A 23,513-nucleotide genomic window follows, 5' to 3' on the forward strand; every position below is an offset into this window, starting at 1 on the left:
CACATGCACCCTGGTGTGTCCCATAGTGCAAGTGCACACATGCTGTGCACACGTGTATGTGTGTCAGTGCGTCCATGGGCACACACATGCGTGTATGTGCACACACGAGCTTTAATGAAGTGACCCCATCCCCTGTGGGACGGGCTGGCTTGGTCCCCACGAGCTTTGTCACAGCATCCACACTGCCCTCAGACGCGTCTCGGGTGTGTGAGGCGCCAGCAGTGGGATTAGGGCCCGCCCCAAGGGAGCTCTGGGTCCAGGAGGGGAGATGGCTCCAGACCCAGCCTGGCACACCTCCTGGCGCGGATGGAGTGCCCTCAGCATGCATGGGGCCTGCCGGGGTGGGGGTTATGGGGACGGGCAAGGCGGTTCCAGGGTGGGGAGTGGCTTGGTCCTGGGTGGGTGGGGCTGCAACCAGCAAGTGTGTCTGGAGCCCGGGGCTAAACGGGCTGTGACGGGGGGGGGGGGGGGGGGGGGGGCAATCAGGCTGTGGTAGGGGGCAGCCTCAGACACTCCGGGCTGGCCTGAGTGTGGGCCCGGGACCCACGTAGATGACACGTGTGGGTCTTAAGCCCCTGTGTCTCCACCACCAGGGTTTGGCTTCCAGCTGGTCTGTCGCCCACCCATGGCTGCCTGGCCTTTCTGCGACTCAGCTCACCGGAGCCCGTGGTCACCGTCTCTGGGGTCCCGTGGGAGTGGAGGCACATAGCAACACACGATCTGGGGAGAAGAAATGTGCTCGCTGCGTGAACACACGTGTAGCCCCGCCCCTCCTGGACGGAGGTCTGTTGCCCCTCCCCCCAAGGCCGGAGGCGTCGCTGCACCCAGGTTTGGTCCCCGGTGGGCCTCCTGTGCCCCGTGGTCCCTCGCTGCCTGTTGACGAGATGCTCTTCAGGGTCAAGAGCGAATACCTCCGTCTGAGGACGCCGCCCTGGCTTTCTGTGTCCTGAGTCCACAGGACCCCCTTGCCTGGACTCTGCCGGGGCAGGAATCTTGTGACACCGGTCCTGTCTGTTGGCCGGGCCTTGCGGAGTGAGAAGCGTGTGCGTGTGCGTGCAGCCCCGGGCCCAATGGCAGGGAACTGAGCCTGAGCCCCCGCGCCTGCCGGTGCAGGTGAGGCTGGAGCTCGGTGAGGCCCACCTGCCTGCTGTTGGCGTCCACGGCGCTCAGAGCTGCCCTCTGAGGACCCCGAGACGGGCAGGGCACCCTCGCCTGCTGGTTTTCCCTCTTCCGTAGACTCCTATTTGTCAGGATCAAGGCTGAGTGCCCACGGGCCCCTCTGCCACTGCTGGGAAACGGGCCCCTCCCCAAGACAGCCCTTCCAGCCTCGGCTCGTCTCCACCTTTCCCAAAGTCCAGATGTAATGCATCTGAGTTCGTCTGGGGTCTGGCCCCGGCAAAGCAAGGCGGTGGTCTTCAGGTCAGACACCCTCCCAGATGCACTTGAAACGAGGGTCTCACGTGAAGGCCCCCCAGAGCTGGGTGGAGGCAGCCCCATGCCTCTCGCTGGGCAGCTCCCAGGTGATGGCTGGGGACGCCGGGCAGCCCTGTACAAGTGAGGGGGGCTGTCCATATCCGAGCATCCTAGGACCCAGCGCTTTCTCCTATCTGTCCTGGGTGCCTGGCGCTCCAGCTTACGGACACCCCTCTGAGGGAGGGCAGAGGAGGTGACTGGAGCTCTTCGCCGTCTCTGCATAAGGTCAGGGCAGGACCCTTCTGGCTCGGGGCTTCCCAGCTCTCCCCCACCCTTCCCCGAAGCTGGCTGGCCTGGACTGCAGGCTCGACGGCCTGGAACAGGCCCCTGGCCTCTGGGAGGCTGAGCTGAAGCAGACTTGGCCTCCCCTCCGTCGGGAGCCGAAGTCCTTGCCGCCGCGCCGGCTGGGGAGGAGCAGCTGGCCTGGCCTCTGGGAAGGGTTCCTGGGGCCGGGCTGTCCCCACAGGGCCCCTCCAGAGCTCCTGTCCACCCTGTCTCGGCCGGGGCTGGCCTGCTGGGCGGCGATGTGACAGACTTGAGAGTGAACACAGTTCCCCTGACCTAGAAGGCACTTGGAGGAGATGGCGGGGTGACACTGGAGGGACGGACATGGTGTCAGTGCTCGGCCCCCGAGCCCACTGCCGGCCCCAGGCCTGCCGGTCACTTGGGCCGCCCTGACCTCACACTTCCGTTCCCTCCGCCGTAGCCGGGATGACAGCAGCACCCCCCACTCAGGGCCGGCTGGGGACCGCGGGAGTTCACCGGGGAGCTGCAGCCGTCCGCGCGGGTCTGCAGGGAGGTGGCTTGGGCGGCCTTTCTGCTTGCCCGCTTGCTTGCGTTTCTCTGCTACGTGGATGAATGATTGGGGTCGTTTTTTTTTTTAAGTTAAATGGTTGCTTTGAACAAACCTAGGATTGTTGTCCACCTGCATGTTGGTCACGTGGTAAAAAGGGACAATAAGCATTAACAGAAGCCCCAGAAAATGCCTCACCGTCACAGGCTGACCGGGCGGCGGCCACCCGCAGGGCTCGGAGCTGGAGGCGAGGCCGGGCCAGCGGGCCGCGGCCCCGGTGCGGGGAGACGCACACGTGGATGCAAGACACCCTCAGTGATGGGTGAGGGACGGAGGTGGGGGGGTGGTCACGGGAGGGCCCTGAGGGGGCTGTGGGAGAGCTAGGGCCTGAGCTGGGTCTTGGAGGATGAGCAAGACTTTAACAGGTGGAGAGCAGAGGAGGTGTCCAGGGTGTCCAGGGGCTGGGAGGACCGTGAGCGCACAGCCCCCTCCACCCACGTCCACCCACCCCTCAGCCCTCACCCCCTACCCGTACCCACCTACTCAGCCCCCAACCCTCACCCACCCACACCCACCCATCTGCTCACCCACCCAACACACACACCTCCACTCACTCTCAACACCCTCCACCCTGCCACCCACATCCACCCCCCCGCTCAGCCCCCAGCCCCCAAGTGTGCATGTGTGCGCGCGCGCACACACACACACACACGGAGGCTTCAGGTACGTGCCAGGAGGGGGGGTTGCAACAAGAGGCAGAGCCAGGGGCAGGTGAGGCCGGCCTGCTGGGAGGCTAGGAGGAGGCGGGTTGGGCAGGGCCGGCAGCAGGTGCCGAGGGAGGTTGTGAAGCAGGCGCTCAGGCTGGGGGTGGCTGGTGACCTGGTGGCCAGCATCTTGCTCGGGGCGGGGGCTGGAGGAGCGGTGGTTCTTAACTGAGCAAGTCTGGGCCCATGGTGACCCGTGTGAGGGTTCTGGGCACGGGCCGCACCAAGCCCTCAGGTCCCTGCGGCGGCACCTGAGCAGGCGGATGGGAGCCGCAGCGCGGGGTTCCAGAAGCCCGAAGCCCCTCCAGCTGTCTCCCAGCCCCTCTGGGGCCAGCACGCTGCCCCGCCCCCGGAGAGCACCCCGCTCAGGGAAGGGGTCTGGAGAGGAAGTGCACGTTCCTCCGGTTCGGGGCCCTGTCCTCCCCCTGCTGCTCTGTCAGGCTGGGCCCGGGGCCAGCCAACCCCAGGGACACGCCGTCCCTTGGCCTGGCCTCTGGAGCAGGGCCCGTGCTGGGAACATCGTCTGACCCTGTGTTCCAGGCGCGGCTGTGTCCTCAGTGTGCAGCTGTGCCCAGCTGTTCCCCGAGTGACATCATCCGGAAAGCCCACCCCTCCCCAGCAGCTCGGCTGACCAAGGGACACAGGTGTTGGGGCCCTTTTGGGGACCCACGACCCTTGGAGTAACAGGAAGAGGCCAAGACCTGCTTGGCTTGCAGAGTGGTGGGAAACACTGACGTCCTGAGTGCCCCAGAATGTCGGGCTGACGCTTGTCCGCAGCCCAGGCCACGGGGTGCCTTTACTTGTAGGCAAAGGTGCTTGGGTTTGTAAAGTCAGGGTGGCGCTGGTTGCCAGTGGAACAGCTCATAACTCCATCATCATGACCACCAGCGTCACTGGCAGAGGGAGGCCAGCCGGCCCCGTGACCTCTGCCCTCCCTGGATCCCAAGATACTCAGCCCAGAAGCTCTCACCTGAGTCCTCTGTGGAGCATTCACTTCCCCCGGGGGGCGCCGTGCCTCAGATCCTTCATCTGTGAAATAAAGGCGGAAGATTTCTGTTCCTATCAGTGCGGCCATTTAAGAACCTACAATTCCTCCCTTAAAAGCAGCTACAAACTCTGGATAAAATAAAAGATGTCTGGGGGGTTGGGGGGTACAGCTCAGTTGTAGAGTAAATGCTTAGTGTGCATGAGGTCCTGGGTTCAATCCCCAGTACCTCCATTAACAAAAAAATTTAAAAGTTAAACTAAAATCAAAGCTGTCCATCTTGGATGCTGTCTCAGGCTGGCTAGGAAGTTCGGAACCCTCGGGCCAGGAGGAAAGTGAGAGAGAAACATGGCATATGGAAGCTGGCTTTGCTTTGAAGTGTGGGGGCATCAGAGACCAAACAAGGGGACTTTATTGTTTATTATGGCAGGGAGAGCCACAATTTTGAGGCCCACCACCCCAAGCGAGGCTCCCTGCTGGCCTGGCACAGAGTTTCAGCAGGAGTGGTGTCAGGCCCGGGGGGACCTGGGTGGTCCTCAGCTGAGGGAGTGTGGTTTCTGGCGTGTGACCACCACTGACTGGCTGGCTGAAGCGGGGGTCACCGATGGGTTGGGACAGGTTTGAGGCTGGTTCTGGTGTTTCTTGGTTGTGATGGTCAAAGAAAAGTCTGTCTTCTCTTTTTGGATTTGGAGAGCTGAAACTCTTCTATGCTCACAGGTAAACCGGAGCATCATTGTTCTGGATCCCTTTGGGCCGAGGGACAGAAAAGGAAGCACAGAGCCTGGTCACGTCGGGGGCCCGACGGAAGACCACCTCCACGCATCCAGGGTTCCGGAGGGCCCAACCTCAGCATCCAGGTCAACTGGAAAAGCCGCCCTCCAGGTCGTGCGTCTCCTGCCGTGGGGCCGAGGAGCAGACGCACAGTGCTGTAAGGATCCGGCCTCACAAGCTGGCCCCGGGTGTGTGCGCGGCCTGAACTCAGCTTCCCTCAACTGCCCCCAAACCTCAAACGAGGGATGTTTTTAGTTAAAAGGATTCTCAGACTGCAAACACTTTCTAAAGGAGCCTGCCTTTATCTCAAGCCTCAGAAAATGTGCACAAGTTTCCACGGCCCGAGAAAAAATTCACCATGGACACAAGAAAACAAGGCACATGAGTGAGAGCTGACAGAAGCAGTAGGTGGTAGAGTCAGATCAGCCAAAAATTCAGACTGGGAACCAGCAGATCCACAAAACAAAATGAACATGTTTTACAGGAGAAATAAAAGGGACTTGGGTACACTGGCACAGAACACACTCCTGGGATGAAAAAAAACATAACACTTGAAATTAAAAAACAAGAATATGAAAATGAATATATGTGTGTGTATGCATGACTGGGACACTGTGCTGTACACCAGACGTTGACACGTTGTAACTGACTGTACTTCAATTTAAAAAAAGGAAATTAAAAGCCGAAGGATGGTGTAAGGGCAGCTTAGACAGAACTAGAGGAATTAGTGGCCTGAAGGATAAGGCCAAAGGAATTAGGAAGATTGCATTGGGAAATACGAAAAAACAGAGAGAACAGAGTGAGAAGCCAAGGATGTGGCTAACAGGAGCTGCAGAAATTGAAGAGACCTCGGGGGCAGGGGCAGCGTCAGAAGAACATTAAGGCTGAGGCTGCTCCAGATCTAATGAAAGGCAGCCGCCCGCAGATGTAGGAAGCCCAACGGCTCTCAGGCGAGGGGAGTGCTAGGGCTCCGTGCCTTGTGGCCTCCGAGTGAAGACGCAGACCATCAGAGGCCAGCAGAAGGCCTGGGAGCGGATCGGAGAGGAAGCACAGCGCATCGGCAAGGACAGTTACGCGGAGAGCCTGCTCCTCAGTAGGAAAAACGGGAGCCTGGAATAGAGAAGGGACGTCGTCAAAGCTGCCGAGAGCAGAAGCCTCGGAGCCGGGAAGTCAGCATCCAGGGAGAAGGGGCAAGGCGAAGACAAGACGGGAGACAGGAAAGCGCTCCGCAAACAGTTCGCGCCGGAGGAAGTTTTAAAGGATGGATTTGGGCAGAAAGGAAGTAAGCCCAGATGGGTGGCAGGAATGTTAGAAAGGATGAGAGGGAAAGAGTTTGTTGTCTATGTGGGCAAATCAAAATGAATGTACAGGTGAAGAGGCCATGTGGGGTTTAAATGAAGCCAGTGCAAACGCACAAGTAATAACGGCCTTCAGGTTAGGGGCGGGGCATCGGAATGAAGTGTCGAGAGTCCCTGCAATGTTCAAGAAGAAGAAAAAGAGGGGAAAAAAAAAAAAAAGAAAAAAACCCCTATGTGTTTATAATCAGAGAACATTGTACAATTGAAACAAACCAAAAAAAAATTAGTAAGCACTTTTTAAAAATTTGGAAATGTTAATGAAGTTTATTTATAAAAGTTTTTTTTTTTTAAAAGAAGAAAAAGTACTTAGCTTAGATTTTGATCAGCAACCACTGAAAAACTAGAAACAGAGTGAGTAAATTCTAATCCAACGGGGAGGAAAAAAACCGCAAGAATCCAAAAGAAGGCAAGAAGGGACAGAAAACGGAATGTGAAAAGGACACAAAAGGTGATAAAAATCTGTCCAGCTACGTCGGCAATTACAATGTGCAGAAACTAACAGGACGTGATAGTTAAAAGCCAGCGATTTCAGGCCGGGTAAAAAGGACCAAACCCAGCTGATATTTTTAAGAAACGCATCTAAACGTAAAGACACAGAAAGACAGAGAGGAAGCGTTCACGCAAATACTAAACCAGAGGATGCTGGGAGGACTGCATTCACATCAGAAAAATACACTTTCAGGTAGAAGGAACTGTTAGAGATAGTGCTTCGTTCACGGCTTAATAATAAAAAATCTGATTTATTGGAAACGTGTAACGGTTCCTCCTTTGGTTACTTGGTAACAAAATGTCAAGATTCGGCAGAACTACAAGGTGAAATAACAAAACCACCATTAGAGGGGGAGTTTTTTTGAAAAACAGGTTTAGACGTGTAATGTACACACATAAGTCCACCCATGTTAAGTTCAGGGAGCTTTTGGTAAACCTGCAATGCTATGTAACCCTCACTACAATGGGGGCCTTTGTCACCCCACCCCGGGCCCATCTGTAGCCAAGCTGTGCTTCCCCACCCCCAGCCCCAGGCAGCCGCCAGCCTGTTTCAGCCTCCCCAAGGTTCACCTCTTCTAGAAATAGGATGCTTCTCTTCATATGAAATTGGGGGTTGTAGCTACGCCACTGGGTGTGCCGCGGCGTCTCAGCGAGGTTTGATCTGCGTTTCCCGGGTAACTAATGACAAAAGCCAGGGCGAGCGTCTTTTCATGGGCTCCTTGGCCGTTCATAAACCTTCGGTGAAGTGTCTGTCGAAGTCTTTTGCCCACTTCTTCCTGAGTGGCCTTTTTGTCATTGAGTTTTGAAAATGTATTTATACGCTCTGGATGCAAGTCCTTTACCACACGTGTGTTCTGCAAACGTCCCCTCCCTGTCGCTTGTCTTTTCGATTTTCGTAATGATGTCTTTTGAAGGGCAAACATTTAAGATTTTGACGGAGTCTAGTTTATGAATTTTGGGGGATGGATTGCATGTTTGGTGGCGTAGCTCAGAATCTCTGCCTAAGCCAAGGTCATAAATATTTTTTCTTCTGTTTTCTGCTTGAAGCTTTCTGGGTTTTGGAGTTATTTTAGGGGTAGAGTGTGGCATAAAGGTTGAGTTTCCTTTTTTCTGGGGACGTCTGTCTGCTCCAGCTTCCTCTGTTCCAGAGGCTGTCCTTTCCTGAGTGCGAGCTTTAACACCCCTTCTCAGTAACTGACAGCAGCTACTCAGTAAGGATGTAGGAGATTTAATAACACAGCCAGCAAGCTTGCTCTGACCGACTCCTCCAGAATGTGGCCAGCAAGCAGGCTCCGCAGGCTCTCACAGGGCAGCTGGGACCACTGACCCCCACGGGGTCCTGGGGCAGCCGTGGCCCATTGTGAAGCACTGGCTGAACTCAGCGCCAGTCAGAAGCCAGTAAGAATGATGACAGTAAAGGAGCCGGAGAAGTCCCTCACCAGAAAGTGACGTGAGCGCACATCACATGGGAACCAAAACGCGGGCGGCTGGGAGGCCCAAGAGTCAGCGGCAGACCCCTCCCTACTCCCTGACCCACTGCCTTCCCACCTGTGCGGGGGCGCTGGCCAAGAGGCTTAGGACGAGGAAGCGATCACGGGTGCGGGAGCCACAGGCTGTCAAGTCCGGCGTCGGGGTGGTGACCACCGTTCGTAGGATGCAGGCATTGCGGGGCCTAGGCGTGTGCGGGGGAATCAGCCAGCCCTTGGCGGCCTCGGAGGTCGCCTTTTGTGCGGATGTCTCTGTCCCAGCCAGAGGCCTGAGGCCAGAGTGCCCCCACTCTGCCCCTCCTCTCCCACCCCCGGGAGTCAGGCTGCTGGTCTGAGCCGGCAGCTTCCTGGAGCTGCTTATCAGCTGCTGCTTTGAGGCTGGCGGCTGCGGTGCGGGGGGCCGGATGCTCTGCCAAACACCTTCCAGATGTGACCACAGCTACCCGATAGCCTGGCTCCGGCTGGGGCCCTCGGCCAGCAGGCTCCTGTTAGCCGAGCTGTTAGGAAAACAAAACCTGGTGAACGCACAAGAGGCCCACCTTCTTCAAGGGGAGAGCAGGGGCGATTAGGCCGGTGCATGGTCTCAGGTCCAGCCTGGCCCCTTCCCGGCCTGCGGCCCGTGCAGCCTGGCCCTGAACTTGGGGCAGTCACCGCCGTCCGCTGGCTGCCTCCTGGCTGGGGACCTCCGTCTCCCCAGCTAACGGGGCTCCCTCGAGGACTGGCTTGGAGCTGTCGTCCTGTTTCTCCACAACGCACGTGGTGGGGCGCGGGGCCAGGCCGCTGCTCATGGCCACGCGGCAGCATGGCGCCTTTTTGCTGGTGGGATGGAGTGTCCTGTGCGCCTCTGCAGGCCTTCCTGAGCTGGGCAGGTGGTCTGCAGTGGGGGGCCCAGGGGGAGGTGCCGTGACCTCTATCGTCCCATTGGACGGCCCAGCGGACTAAGCAGGCTCCCTGCTTCTAGAGGTGTTGGGAGCTGAAGGTCACTCAAGGTCATATGGCCCCTGGGGAATGGGCACTCCAGAGCCCGTCCCTTTCCTGGCACATGGGCTCTACCACCCTCTCCAGGTGGATGGGTCAGCAAGGGTCAAGGCCAAAGCCTCTGAGGTCACTAACTAGCCATCTATCAAGTGTGGGCCCTTCCAGGAGCCGCCAGCCTGCCCTCAACAAGACAGACATGGGAAAACCCTTCCATTCATTCCTTTGACACATGTGCTGAGTGAGCTTGGGGAGCAGGGTGCCGAGTGGGGTGCTCCCGCTGGCGCTGAGCTTCCAGACTTCAAAGGGTCTCAGACGCCTCCCGACCTCTCTGGGCATCAAGCTGGTGTGTGTGGTCCCTGCTGCCCTCTGGGCCAGCCTGTCCTCACCTCCCGCCTCCCCACCCCACCCCGACAAAGGACACAGGAATGCGAGAGGCCAAGGAGACTGGGGGTGACCTGGACTCTTGCTGCTTTACAAAACCAGTTCAGAAGCTTTGGACAATTACCTTGATGCCCTCTCCCCAAATGCAGACACGCTTCCCGGAGCCTGAGAGGAGTCCAGGGGAGCAGGCCAGGGTCTGCCAGCCCTGTTGAGGCCACTGCCTGGCCCCTTTCAGGCCACCCTCTCCTCCTTCGTCTCCCTCCCTCTGCCCTCGCCAGGCTCCCTGCTGCCTCCTTCTGGACAGCAGCCTCTGGTCTCTCCCAACTGCCCACCTTCTCTGGGCAGTGGGACCCGACTCCCTAAAGTCCCCCCACAACAGCGACAGCCTTTTAGACCCTCGGGACGCAGCCCACCCACTCACCTAGCCCTGCGCACTGCCGTCCCAGCCCTTAAGCCCCTGCGGTACCTGCACGGACCCTATTCGATCTTCCTCCCTCTCTCTGGACCACTGACCCCCATCCCTCATTCCTCAGCCCTGTCTCTGCTGCCCTCCCTAGACTGTGGGGACTGAAGGTCTGCTGGTTCCAGGTGAACCCGAGGGGCCAGGGAAAGCTGTGTGGCTCCCGGTGGCCACTTGGGAAGGTGGTGGTGCTTCATCTGAGCCCGGTGCGGCCAGCTGCTCCCTCCACCTTTGGACCTTGAACTCGCCGGGCCGGACCCTTTCCGTCTCGTCCTGGCGCATACACCAGCGACAGAAGCAGGGGCAGCCCCGGGGACAGCACCTGCCTCTCCATGGGGTCAGCACTGATTTTCTCGCTGCTGTCAGGAAGGGTGCAGGAGGTCGGGGAGAGAGGGTCAGGGCACGGGAGACAGTCAAACTGGAATTGTGAAGCCATCCCAGGTGAGGCCCAAGAGCCAGGTATCTGCACACTTATGTGGCTTTTCTAGTTTCAGTCTCCAGCCTGCCTCTTCCAGGCAGCCTGCCTTGCTTAACTCCTGAATCCATAACAAACACTTGGTTTGAAGCATTTTGTTTTCTTGTCAGATGGGGGTGTTTGGCGGGGTGAATGTCCCCTGATGGTAAGGACCCCTCTACTACATCCTGGCTTGCCCGTGACCATTGATAATGAAAGTAACAATGACGCCATTTAAAACATACTCTGCTAAGCACTTTGCATTCAATTACCTCATTTAATCTTGGCAAAACCCGCGTGAAGTGGGCACTATTACAAATGGAGAAACTGAAGCAGAGAAGACTAGGCAACGGCCACAGAGGGGAAAAGAGTGCCGGGCGGCACGGCCCGCAGGCCTGCCTCCTCCCCTGTATGCCTGACCGCCACCGCCAGCCCGGCCCCCTGCCTCCTCTCTGCCCTCTTCACTCTCCCAAGACCTTGCCAGTCCTGCCAGCCTCTGATTTAGTTCACCCTAACAAGCCTGAGGGGCTGGCGGGAGAGGCTGCCACTCCCAGTCACAGGTGGGGACACCAGGGGCAGAGGCTGGAACGGCCAGGCCCCCAGGACACGGAATCGCGAGGGGGTGGCCAGGGCGGCAGCCAAGGCCCTAGGTGGCACATGCCCTGTGTCGCTCGCTGCTAACCCTGTTTCTCCAGTTAACCAGCGAGCCGGGTTTTACACCCTGGGGCTTCCTGCCGACTCTGCAGAGTCAGTCTTGCCCACATACCTGGCCCTCCTCCCTCAGCTCCTCCCGCCAAGACCCTGCGGCTGAGCCCCCGGTGAATTCCTGCAGCGGAGCTGGGCACCCAGCGCTTCCCCAACTAGAATCGCAGCTCCGGAGCGGAGCGGGACAGGGATGGAGCAGATGGGGAGCTGTAAAGCCTTTTTTAAAGGGGCAATAAAAGTTTTGGGTTTCAGATGGTCTTGCTGGGGAAGAGAATAACAGAGACAGGAAATTTCAGTAGCAGACACGACAAAGGCCACAGCACGCAGACGGCCCTCAGACGAAAACACCTCCGCTTGTGCAAACAGAGGGCGTCCTGGCGGGGGCCCAAGCCTTCACCGCGCCATGCCAACCTCACCCCAGCTCCGGGGAGGCGGAGGGGCCGCTACAATAGACTGTTTTGTCTACGTTGTTGTAAATGTTTATAATAATTCTCCGTTCAGGCCGCCGGAGGTGTGCGGCGCCCTGCCCCCCACGCCCCCTCCCCGGCTGCGCTCTGAGTGCGCACGCGCAGGGAGGGGGCGTGCGCCTGGGCCCGGGGCACATCTGCTGCTTCTGCTCACTGCTCTGCAGGCTCTGGGAGGCTGCTGTGGGGTGGCGCGTGCCCACCCACCCCCACCCCACCGGAGCCGCAGCCAGAATGGGGCGCTGCAGCCCTCTGCCTGTGCCACTCAGCTTAACCCCAGATTTCCAAATGTGTCCCCCCACGTGTCGGGGGCACTCCCCAGCCTTTTGGTTCCTATAGATGCACTGCCCCCCCGCCCCGACCCGGGTAGCTGCCAGCCACAGGGGCTAGATGCCCCATGAAATACAGGACGCTGGGTTACGTTTAAATTTCAGAGGAATAGGGAGTCATTTTTTAGTATGTCTCCTGCAAATATGGGAAAAATTTTAAAACTGGGAAAAATAATTGTCTGTTGTTTATCCGGAATTCAAATGTAACCTCGCATCCTGTATTTTATCGCAACCCTACACATGCGGCTATTTATATTTAAATTAATGAAACTGAACTGACCTTTAAAGACTCAGCTCCTCCTCCGTTTCACCAGCCCCATTTCAAATGCTCGGGAGCCTGTGGGCAAGTGGCTGGCCGCCGTCCGGGGTGGGGAGCATCTCCCCCATCGACGCAAGCGCTGTGCACAGCGCTGTTCTAGGACTTCTGGTACCATCTAGGACTATGTTTCCGGACGCTCACTCAAGGAAATTTCAAGACTCAGGGACCCCTAGTCCCCCATTAGGGCTGTGGGGGACAGGGAGTCCAGTCTGGAGCCTGAAGTGGCCCGCGATGGCCTCAGAGTCTCTTCCTGGCACCAGGTGCCTGATTCTCAGATTCCAGGGACATGAAGACCCCAGGGCTCCATGACACTGGGGTTCAGAGGTGTTTGACTCTGAAGGCGATGACAGTGGTGCTTGTTAGGCTGTTCTGGGTGGCTTCCTCCCTTTCTGTTCCCCTTTCTGGGCAGTCCCCTCCTGGCCCTTGGGTGGAACCCCCAGGATGTCAGAGTGGGCCTCTGAGCCAGAGGAAGATGCCTCTGGGATGACTGGCAAGACCCCGGGCTCAGCCACAAACTCAGTGGCCAATGTCCAAGGGATGAGGGCCAGCTGCCAATACTGCTGGCCCTCAGTGTCCTCATCTGCAAAGTGGACTCAGGCCCCACACCCGGGATCCTCTGAGGGGTCTCCGTGGGGGCCGACCCTGGTCAGGAGGGGTGCAGTCGGGCCTGGAGCCCGAGAGGCAGACGGGGCTGAGGGCTGGAGCGCGCCTCCTAATTGTCCATGACTTACAGACTTGGCTGGGCTCCCAGACAGCCTCATAAATCAGCACGGCCACAGTGAGCAGCCTGTTAGCGCAGCCCCTACGCGCTTGGCAGGCCCCTTGCCTCCTCCCTGCTTGGGAGCACCCCGCGGCCTCCAATTTTCCATGTGCTGCTGCAGAGCTGGGAGCTGGGGTGTGCTCGCGGGGGAGGGAGGGGGATGGGAGGGAGGTGCTGGGGTGGAGGGGGATGGTTGGGGGAGGGAGGCGACCGGTGGAGGCCAGCCACCTTGCAGATGTCATGTTCTACCCCTGCGTGGCCCCCGGAGCCTGCCCCTTGCCTTACTGCCTGGTGCTCCTCTGGGGAGACGGAAGGCAGGACCAGAGGGGAGACCCTGGTTCCAGGACGCCTGTCTCTTCATGTGTCCCTGTGCCCGTGTGGGTACGTGTGTGTGCTTGCGTCCCTCAACTTAGACCTGCCCTCCCTCCTCCGGGGCCCAGATCCAGCTGGTGGAGGGGCCCCTCCGTGTCCCATGCCATCTGCTCTCCCGGGGGGACACCTCTGGGTGGAGGGCCCCGAAGATGTGGGGCCTTGGCTTCTGCCCCACTCCGAGGGCCTGGCAATGACCCTCAGTGCGGGTGTCAAGGACCTAGTGGCTGCTCTGTTTTAACCGGCTATGGGGACAGAAAAGGGCTGAGCCAGGGCAAGATGGCAAGTGTCCAGGCCCCCAAGACGTGGGACCACTGGGCAGCCAAGGAAGCTGATAGATGGGGGCCTGGCCAAGGGGTCCGCCTTGTCCCCAGTCCTAGGTGCTTGCACCACCTCTCTCCCGGCCCCCGAGGCATGGATGAGGTGAGTTTAGGACAAATAACGCGCTGCCCGACTGGGTGGGTGCAGCTGGGGGTAACTGCACCGTCTGGAAACACAAACAGGCCCCAGACAGGTGTCGGTAACTTCCTGCCTGACAGATGTGCCCGGGTCATTCAGGAGGCTGGGGAGGCTCAGGTCTGTGAGGTGATGTCTGGGAGGCCCGCCCCCGCCCCCTCACCCTCAGGGCCAGTGCAGACAGGCTCTGAGTGGGAGCAGGCGGACCGCCGCCACACAGCAGCAAGCCCAGCCCCGCGAGGCCAGCCCGGGGGCCTGGCGGCCACTACTCCAGGTCCCTGCACCCAGGCCCACCTTCCCACGCTGGGCAGCTGCGGGAAGGGTGGGAGCTCAAAGGCCCTGAGTGCACTCCCACTGCGGGCATGGGTCAGCTGCAGAGCACGGTGGCTGGCCTGGTGTGGGGACCGGGGGACAGCAGCTGGGCCCAGCTCCACACTCCCCAGCTCTGGGCCTTGAACGCGTCATTTACCCTGACTTGTTTGAAGAATTAGATGAAATGACGAATGTGAGAGTTTGGGCAAGCAGTGAATGGAAATGGTTTGATTCAGGGACCCGGCTGGATGGACAGCCAAGGGGCAGGCAGGCCTGGGCCGGGGACGGAGCAGCCCTGCTGGCCCTGGCCCGCTCAGAGCCTGAGGGCAGAGGTCAGGAGAGGTGATACCAGTTTCCAAGAGGAAAGAGATGGTGTGGGAGCATGGGGACCACGGGGCAGGCGGAGCTACAGCCGGGCTACAGCCGCGGGGAAGGGGAGTGGGGAGGACAGACGCTGGCTGCAGGCTTCTTCTCTTCGGTCCTGACCTTGGCCCACGAGAGAAAGTTCTTTTCTTTCCAGCGGGCACCTAGCACCCAGGAGAAACTTAATAAGTGTGTTTTCAAGAAGCACCCAGCAAGGTGCTTCCCAAATCCCTGGCACCTCTCAGGCTCTGAGAAGAGGTGTTTCCCGGGGTCAGGAAGGATGGAGAACTCTTGCTAGGCCTGGGCCGGGGCAGGGCTGGGGCCTGGAGCTGTGGGGTGGCACACAGTCAGATGCAAGCACCGCAGAGGGTGGAGCAGTCCAGCCTGGCGGGGGCCCCTGCGCTCCCAGCCTTCTTGTTGACCTTGGGCAGCAGCAGGACGAAGGACATGGCCAGGGCGCAGTGGTAGAAGCTGTGGACGTAAGTGTACTCCCAATCCTGCAGGAGCAGAGAGGACCGGTCTGCCGCCTCCGCCCCTCCCCGAAGCCCATCTCTCCAACTGCCCCCGCCCCGCCCTCAGCCCTTCGGCCCCGTCTCCAACGCAGACCTGGCGTGATGGGGCACCTGCCATGCACCACAGGCTCCTCGCGACCCCCTCACTTGTCCTCGAAAGCCTGCCAAGTGCCCTGCTCCAAGAAGCCTTCCTTCACCATCCAGCCCATGGGCGTCTGCCCCCCACCAAACCCCTAGAGCACCAAAAGTCAGCGCCAAGTCCCTGGGCCTTTGACGGCACGGCTGGGGCTCCTCCCTCCCCATCCCTCTTCTCTCCCCCCACCCCCTCCCTTCCTCCATCCCTCTCTCCTTTTCTCCTTCCCTCTCTCCCCCATTCTTCCCCCACTAACATTTCTTCTCCCTCTCCCCCCACCTCCAGGTGTGGCTCCCCCCGCAGGCCCCTTCTGGGCTGTGCCCCTCATCTCACGTGCAAGCTCTGCGTCCCCCAGCCCTGCACAGGCAGCGATGCTGGGCGGGGAGAGGGGGGGCCCTGGGGACGGACCACACCCTGACTGGAGGGGCACGGCCGGGGAGGGGAGGTGTCAGCGGGAGCGTGCGGCCCGGCCCGGCCCGGCCCGGTCAGCCCCCGGCCCGGTCAGCCCCCGGCCCGGCAAGCCGTGCTGACGGGCCCTGTGGACGGACGGGCCGCCCCCGCCCCCCGCCAGGGTACCTGGAAGAAGAAGCGCAGCAGCAGGGCCAGCGCCCCGAAGCAGAGGCCCGGGCCGACCTGCTGGGCGTACACGCTCTTGTCGGGGTACAGGCGCCTCTTCTCCTTCATCTGCTGCAGCTGCGGGGAGGGGGCCAGAGGGGCGCTCTCAGGCCACAGCCTCGGGACGGCCACCCTGGGCCGGCTCGGGCGTCGGGCCTGGGCACCCACGCCCGGGCAGCCTCAGGTGGGAGGTGGGGCTCAGGGAGACTGCCTGCCGTGTCCGGCCGCGGGGCTGCAGGGGCCGCGGAAGCCGGCGCCTGGCTGGGCGGGCCGGAAAGCCCTTGGGCCATCTGGCCCCACAACGACCTCCTGCCCCATCTGCCTCTTGGGGTGAAACAAGGCCGTCCTTGCACGTGTCCAGCCAGAGGGCCCCGAGGGGCCCAGACCCGTGGTTATCTACAGCACAGGGGTGCTGGAGGTGTGGGACCGGCCCGGCGTGGCCACGGGGGCCGCGGGGTGGTCCCTGTCAGAGTGGATGGACCCAGCATAGCACTCACTAGACACACCGCACCCGCACATGGAACCTGCCATTCCCCAGGGGCTAAGCTTAGAGTAAGGCTCAAGGAAGTATTTAAAAACGGGTTCACATACTCTAAAAAGACGAAGTAAATGTGGGTCCATATCCCCCAAACCCGGACCTTTGGGGCCAACGTGTTTCAGAAGGCAGAATGCTTTGGGTTTCAGCAAAAGGTGAACGGCCACACGCACTGTGGATGGTGGACGCCCCTGGCGGGCAGGGCTGCTCCCGCCGACGGCACCCCCCCACCCGCCCACCCAGCGGATCACACAGAGACCCCGAGTAGCTTTGCGCTGGGTCAGGGCCGCCTTGCCAGCGAGCGAATTCTGAATCAGCACCTGCAGTGGCACAGGCGGGGTGTGGGCCCAGCCAGAGAGCGCGGCTCCGGGTGCAGGCGGCTGAGGCCCGGAAGCCCTCCCGCAGCCAATCCCGCGCCTTCGCCTTGGGACGCAGAGCACCTGCCCGAGGCGGCCCCCTCCACCCGGCCTTCTCTGCTCTTCCTCTCCCTGAGAGTGGCTGTTCCCGGCCGGGGCTCAAGAAGGACGAGCCTCCAGGAGAGAAGTCTGCCCTCCTTCCAGGAAACAAGTGCCCTTGAAAACCCCAAATAAACTCCACACTAAATGGTCTAGAAAACACCGTTTGAGCCCCAGATGAAGGGAGCCTGGCAGCCCTCTCGGCTCCTGCGGCGCTGTGTGGGGACACTGGTGAGTGCCTGCTATTCCAGCTAACTGGAAGCCAGCCGGGATTCAGACCCCGGCCAAGCCCTGCAGGAGGAGCCGCCCCCCAGGGCAGAGCAAGGAGCCTTTGTCCCACTTCCCGCCAGGGAGCCAGCGAATTATCAGCCTGGAGAGCTCTCCGTGTTTACGTGTTCCGGAATGTTAACGAACGTGGCCCTTCCCCGGCCCGACAAGTCAGACTCCAGCACACTTCCTCTCCCCTCACGGGGGCCCCGAGCGGCCTCCGGGGTCAGCCCAGGGCCGGCCGCGCGTCCCCAGGATGCAGGGACAGAGAGGCCCCTTCCCTTCTGCTGTGGAGCGGGGGCCTGGCCTTGCGCTTGTCCTGCCGCGACCTCGTGACTTCGCTGAGCTGCTGGCCTCCCTGAGCCTTGCTGATCTTGGGCGAGGTGTGTGTGTGTGTGTGTGTGTGTGTGTGTGTGTGTATTCATGTTTATTTATTTATTTATAATTTTTTTAAATGGAAATACTGGGGGTTGAACCCAAGACCTCATGCCTGCTATGCTCTCTGCCCTGAGTCTCGCTGCCTTTACTAACCAAACGGCAAAAGAAATCCCCCCGTTCCCTGCGTATAGAGAGGAGTGGGGTGTGCCTGGCAAGCTCACCACCAGGCCTTTGTTTTCCCTCCCAAGGCTGTGCGATGGGTTGGTGGACACCTCTGCTCCCTGAGAACTGCCCTCTTGCATTCCAGGTCTATGGTCCCCACAAGGCTCAGTTCCGTCCCTGCTCTAGGGCCCCAGGAAAGGCCCCCGGGCCCACCCTGCAGTAGCATCTGCCTTTCACTTGGGCTAGTTTGAGTGGGTTTTGGTCCTTCCCCCCAGGAGGGCCTGGGGACCAGCTGTGAAGGGCCTGTGGGGAGCAGGCCCCTGGGCGCCCAGCGCAGTGTTGGAACTCCAGCTCAGGAGCTGCCTCCATGCTGCTGTTGACCTCACACTACATCCTCCCTCCACATTTGAACCAATTTCAAGGCTCATCCCCTCCAGGAAGTCTCCCTGGATTAACCCAGGCCACTTCCAATTGATGCTGCATCTCTAAACCAATCATTCTGCTTGATGACAGGAATAATAAAACCAGCTCCTGTTTGTTGAGCACGTTAGGAGCCAGGTTCTGTGCCAGCCCCTAAGCTGCATCATTTCAATTCATCTTTGAACCGACCCCATGAGGCAGGTGCTGGACAGTAACGCCCACTCTACAGATATGGAAACTGAGGCAGAGAGGTTAAGTAACTTGGGTCAGGCCCAGAGCGAGTGAGCACAGACCTAACACGAACCAGCTCTGTGTGGCCGGGGCAGCCAGCGATCACTTTCTGTGTGTGAGCCGAGCCCCCGCGTCCAGCCTGCCAACGTGAGGAGGAGGCAGACAGAGACCCCAGGGGGAAGAGGCGCCGTCTAGGGGGCGCGCCGACCGGGAGGCTCGCGCGGCACGCACCCACTTGGCCGCGATGATGAGGACAGCCGCGCCGATGGGGCCCGAGTACACCCCGTAGCCCCAGCGGTCGTGGTAGGTCCGCACGGCGATGGTCAGGACGCCCAGCATCACGAAGGTTGACCGCTTGGGCTCGTCAAAGTCGGCCAGCGCTGCCGGGGAGAGAACGGGGTGAAGCGAGGGGCCTCCCGTGCCCTCCTGGCCGCTGCTTCCCGGGGAGCCCTCCCTTAGGAGCCGGGGGTGGCGTCCCCTCAGCCAGGGAGAACCCAGGGCCCAGCCTGGTCCCTTGGAGGTCGAGATGCAGCCGGATTTAAGGCACAAGCAGGCCGCTGCCCTAACACACAGATCAGCGTGTGGGTGATCAGAGCGAATCGATCCCAGGGGACCAGTGGGACAAAAACACACGGACCATGGCCAAGCTGCGAGAAGGACCTGGGTCCTTCACGGAGCCTGCGCCAGGAGCAGGGCCCCCGTGTGGCGGGGACCGTGTGTCCTGACAGCACGAATCCATTGAGTGAAAGAAGCTGCCGAACAACGTGCCTGTGACCCATCCTATCTTCACAAAACCCGAGCTGAGAACTGTGTGCGTGCCTGTGTGCGTGAGCCCCGAGAACAGCCCGGGGGGCAGACCCTGAACGGCGAGCAGTGGCTCCCCAGGGGGAGGGGAGACGGGCAGGGGACTTCCCTGTTTTCCTCTCTATGCCTCTGCTCAATCTGTCAAAATAAACCTTTACTAAATGCACAGTTTTAGAAGGTTATGATAGGTGAGAATCAAGGCACGTAAGTACTGCAGGTAGTCGTTCAGAGACTAAGCACTGCTCTGAACCCCAGGTAAGGAAAGGGGTTCTCAGAGGAGAGGGGCGGGGGCGGGCAGTCAGTGGGGCTCGGCTGAGTGGGTGGTGGGCGGCGGGGAAGCGGATTCCATGTGCAGGGCTGGGCTCCCGGGGCGGCTACTCACCCATCAGCGAGACCCACATGCTCAGGGCCGTCCCGTAGACGCTGAAGTACTCCAGGACGTCGAGGCGCAGGAAGCAGAGAATGGACAGGCCGGGCCCGTTGCAGGCATGGTAGAGCTGCCAGGAAACACAGACGGTCGATCGGCGGTGGGGGTTGGGGGGTCAGAGCACTGGAGCCCGGGGCCAGGCCTGGGCCCCGAGCCACAGCCCTGTGAGCCAGGCCGCTCTCTGGCTGCAGGACCTCAGGCGAGTCACTGAATGCCTCCGTGCCTCTGTTTCCCCATCTGAAAAAGGGTGCACTGTGGACCCCCTCCCCCCGTAGGGTCCTGTGGTTGAAGCCTGCTGAGCTGGGAGCCCTACAACACCCTTCCTTAACACCCGGGTTTACAGAGGTCACAGCCTTTCCCCGTGGGTGCCAGTCTGCTCTGCGGGGGCCCGTAGGTCCTTGCTTCTCTCCCATGAGTTACCCCCTGATGACCGGACGTCTGACGGCCTGGGGGGCTTGTAAAGGCTCGGGTGCTGAGCAGGCCCTGCGAGGCACTCCCCCAGTGGGTCTGGGCTGGGGGCGGAGACCTGCTTTTTTCAGAGGCTCTTGCACTGATGCCGATGCCGCCGGAGTGACGCGGAGTTTCTTCTCCTGCACACACTGCTTTGAGAACCACCGGCCTGCAGCTCTCAGTTTCTGTTTCTCTAAACTGAGGGAAGATGGCGGAGACCTCTGTGCAGGTGTCAAAGGTGGCGGCGTTCTCATTTTGCCCCTCTCCCCACCCCCGGCTCCTGCAGTTCTCTCCTTGATACCTAGTGTAATAACGAATTTTAAAGCAAATGCCTGTATTTTCAAGGCAGCCAGCTTATTTCTTACAGAAGACGACTCTTCCCTTTCGCTTACACGTTTCATCATTGTAAGTAATATTTAATTGCATGATGTAATTATTTTGACAAGTTCAAGGGCATAAGCAAGTGCGGGGACCAGCACAGTCGGCTCTTGGTTAGCCCAGCTTGGCAGGATGGGGAGGTGTGCAGCCGAGCAGCCGACATTTGGAGGTGCCAGGGACATTATGGGCGGTGGGGACCGGGAGCCCTGGGTCACCTGGTGAGTCGAGCAAGTTGGGGTCGATTTAGAGCTTCTACTGGTTACAGCTTTACATGAGCTAAAGCTAAAGAGCACCTAGGAGGCATTAATAGAGGTATAGTGTCTAGAATAGGGGAGGAGATGCTGCTGCTCCTCTCTGGTCAGACCCACCTAGAGAACTATGTCGAGCTTTGGATGCTACACCCTTTGAAGGGGCACACTGGCAAAGAAGAGCTTAGAAGAGAGGAACCAGGTAGTGGTGGATATGACTAGCTCAGGAAAGAGAAGCTTCAGGTGGGGTTTGATCAAGGTGCTCAAATCTCTGGGCTAGAGGAGGGAAGAGGACCCTTGCTCCCCATGGCTCTGGCAGGCAGAGCCAGGCCCTATGAGGCACACGGATTTTCTTCTGCCCTCCTGCTCCTTTCAGAATTACATCTCCCCCTGAGCCCCACAATCTAGTGTCTCTGTCCCCGTGCCTCTCCTGTGTAGCACAGGTCATGATGTGTGATTACAGATTTAATCGCCGCAGGATTCTGGACACTTTCTGGGCCCTGTCCCCCATCTGGCTCATCCCTGCCGTGACCACAGCTCCTAGGGTGGAGCTGTTTCACAGTCTGTGTAAGTTAAGTGTTTGCCTGTGTAGGCAGGGTCAAGGAGGCAGGGTTTGGAGCGGTTTGAGGGAGAGCTGGCCCAGGAAGGACCTCTCCCGCCAGGCCCTCAGTTCCCCTCTGCTGAACAGGTGGGGTAGGTTCAGATTCAGGGAGCAGCACGGGCTTCTGTGCCAGCGAGGCCTTCTTCCCTCTTCTGATCATCGCAGGGGGCAGAGGGAGCGGTGCTGGCGGGGGTGGCGTGGGGCTGGGGGCCCGGCAGGAGACAGCGCAGCCTCTGGCAGCTGAGCCAGCAGGCCCTGGCCGTGTGAGCGCAGACCAGCAGCTGACTGCCCTGGGGGTGGGGAGTCCTGTCAGAGGAGGGCGAGAGCACCCGCTCCGCAGTGGGGGCCAGGGGACTCCATGGGACAAAGCACACAGCACGGGGTCCAGCACGGCAACAACAACTGTCGCAGGATGGTCCTGGTGGGACACAGAAGCCCCATGTGGGAGGCCGAGCCGGCCACAGTGTCGCTGGGGCTCTGGAGGAAGGGGCAGAGTGTGTCTTTGAGGCCTGAGGACATTTGTCACAGGAGGCAGCTGCCCCTGCCGCTCTGGGTGGGCGGGGCAGGGCTGGGTGGGCCTCTGAGGCCAGCCACCCAGGCAGCTGTGGGGCCAGCTCAGCCCCGGCAGGGAGTGGTGGCCTGGCGGTCACTGTGGTTTCCTGGGCTGGGTCTACCACGGGCTTGGAGGACAGGACCCCGGTCCCTCTCCTCGGCCCTAAGGCCCTTGTACCTGCAGAGAATCCCCTGTCCGTTCTAGCCCTGGTTTCTCACCTGCCAAGCAGACCCCCTGGACCTCACCCGCACAGGGGTCCTGGGAGGAGCAGATCTAAGCCTTGAATGAGCTGGGAAGTCCTGCTGCTGGGGAGGGGCTGCCTGCGGTGAGGAGGGCCCGTGGCCTTTCGTAAGTCTGGCGCTGCCCCATGGAGCCCGGGAATGCTCGCCTACCCCACACATGCTTCTCCAGGGAGCTGGGCTTAAATGAAGGCTAGGCCTTAGAGGGGCCCCTCTGGGAGTGCAGCGACGAGGGTGGGTGGGAGGAGACTCAGGGGAACAGAGACAGGGAGGTAGGAAGGCACTAAGACACTGAGAGATAATGGATGGTTGGATGGTTGATCCGACAGGTGGCTAATGATTAATCAGATGTATAAGTGATGGATTAGACAGATAGTACATAGGTAGGTAGACAGACAGACAGAGAGAAGCTCGAAGGATGGACAGAGCCAGAGAGACACCTGGAGGGTGAGGGGACGAGAGCTAGAGAGGGAGAGACCAAGACACTTAGAAAGAGAGTGAATTCCATGGGGATATAGCTCCAGAAATCAAGAGAAAACCCGACCCAGACTGAGAAAAAGAAAAAACAGACACAGAACCAGGAAGAGAAACACAGAGGGAAAGAGACCCACAGGGAGATGGGGGTGGGGACAGACAGGGGAGCCGAGAGACAGGCTCGCAGACATATAAATAGAAAGGGAAAGGAGGGTCCGGAGAGAGACGTGGGCCCCCAGAAGGAGCGAAGCCGACGTGAGCAGGCCCTCCTGAACAGGGGCCAGCGCCGCCGGAGTCCTGGAAGCAGAGTCACCTTGCAGGCCCCTCCGCCCCGCTAGCCCCGGCCCGGCCCAGAAGGCGGGGGGAGGGGAAGCTGGGGCCAGGAGCAGGCTGGGGTGGTCGGCCAGCGGCAAGTAAAGGGGAAACTTGGAGGGGCTTGTCCCGGACTGACGGTCCCTGGCCCATTGTGGGCTTGGTCTCACTCACACCAGTCCCAGCACAGGTGGGGAAACAGGTCCGGGGAGGCAAAGGGGGTCCCCCAACCCTCCCTCCTGGTCCCTGGGCTCTTTTTTTCACCTCCCAATCACTTTTCTTCGTCACCAAATACAGCAAAGTGATGGAAAGACGGTCCCGTCCTCCGTCTCCGCCGCGGGTGGTCCTCTCCCCAGGTTCCCGGACTTACCGCCACAAAAAACATGGTGAAGAGGTAGACCATGGCCTCCATGTGGAACCGCCTTTTGGCAGCGACACTGACAGCGGGGAGGAGGGCCAGGCTGCTCAGGGTGGGCAGGAGCAGTTTGGCCACGAGCGTCCCCATGGGCTGGGGAGGAAGGGACAGGCTGGGGAGGAACGGTGGGTGCAGGCCTCCCAGGTCCCCAGAGCTGGGAACAAAGGGAGAAGGCCTGCTCCTTCCAGTGGGGGCTCCGATGGCAGCTGTGGTTCAAATGCCCTGGAGGGAGGCAGGGATATGGGAACACATGTCGAGCAGCACGTGGAGCGGGCCCAACAGCTGATGCCCCACGTGACCGGCACTTGTCTCTGGTTTTTTTTTGACTGGCTGGAGTTGTTGCTTCAAGGAAACCATAGTTCTTTTCTAGGAGGCAGCAACTTAGGGCAACGGTCACTGTCCCCAGTTCAGCTACTACCCACCCTGGCCCTCCC

General features: G+C 60.1%; 1 protein-coding gene and 1 long non-coding RNA gene across 2 annotated transcripts; both read right to left on the reverse strand.

Moving 5' to 3' along the window:
* Positions 1-622: 622 nt before the first annotated feature.
* On the reverse strand, positions 623-12,720 carry LOC135318501 (uncharacterized). The gene is made up of 3 exons (XR_010382847.1): positions 12,172-12,720; positions 4,001-4,059; positions 623-720 (listed from the first exon to the last, which is right to left on the reverse strand). It is a non-coding gene; the product is annotated as an uncharacterized LOC135318501 (long non-coding RNA).
* A 1,598-nt stretch (positions 12,721-14,318) lies between these two features.
* On the reverse strand, positions 14,319-23,377 carry MYMK (myomaker, myoblast fusion factor). The gene is made up of 5 exons (XM_031450908.2): positions 23,035-23,377; positions 19,365-19,479; positions 18,410-18,558; positions 15,692-15,808; positions 14,319-14,967 (listed from the first exon to the last, which is right to left on the reverse strand). The coding sequence occupies exons 1-5, from the start codon at positions 23,167-23,169 to the stop codon at positions 14,818-14,820; spliced, it is 666 nt and encodes a 221-aa protein (XP_031306768.1). The 5' UTR covers positions 23,170-23,377; the 3' UTR covers positions 14,319-14,817.
* Positions 23,378-23,513: the final 136 nt, after the last annotated feature.

The sequence above is a fragment of the Camelus dromedarius genome, chromosome 10 (genome assembly GCF_036321535.1).
Source record: "Camelus dromedarius isolate mCamDro1 chromosome 10, mCamDro1.pat, whole genome shotgun sequence".
Lineage (NCBI taxonomy): Eukaryota > Metazoa > Chordata > Mammalia > Artiodactyla > Camelidae > Camelus > Camelus dromedarius.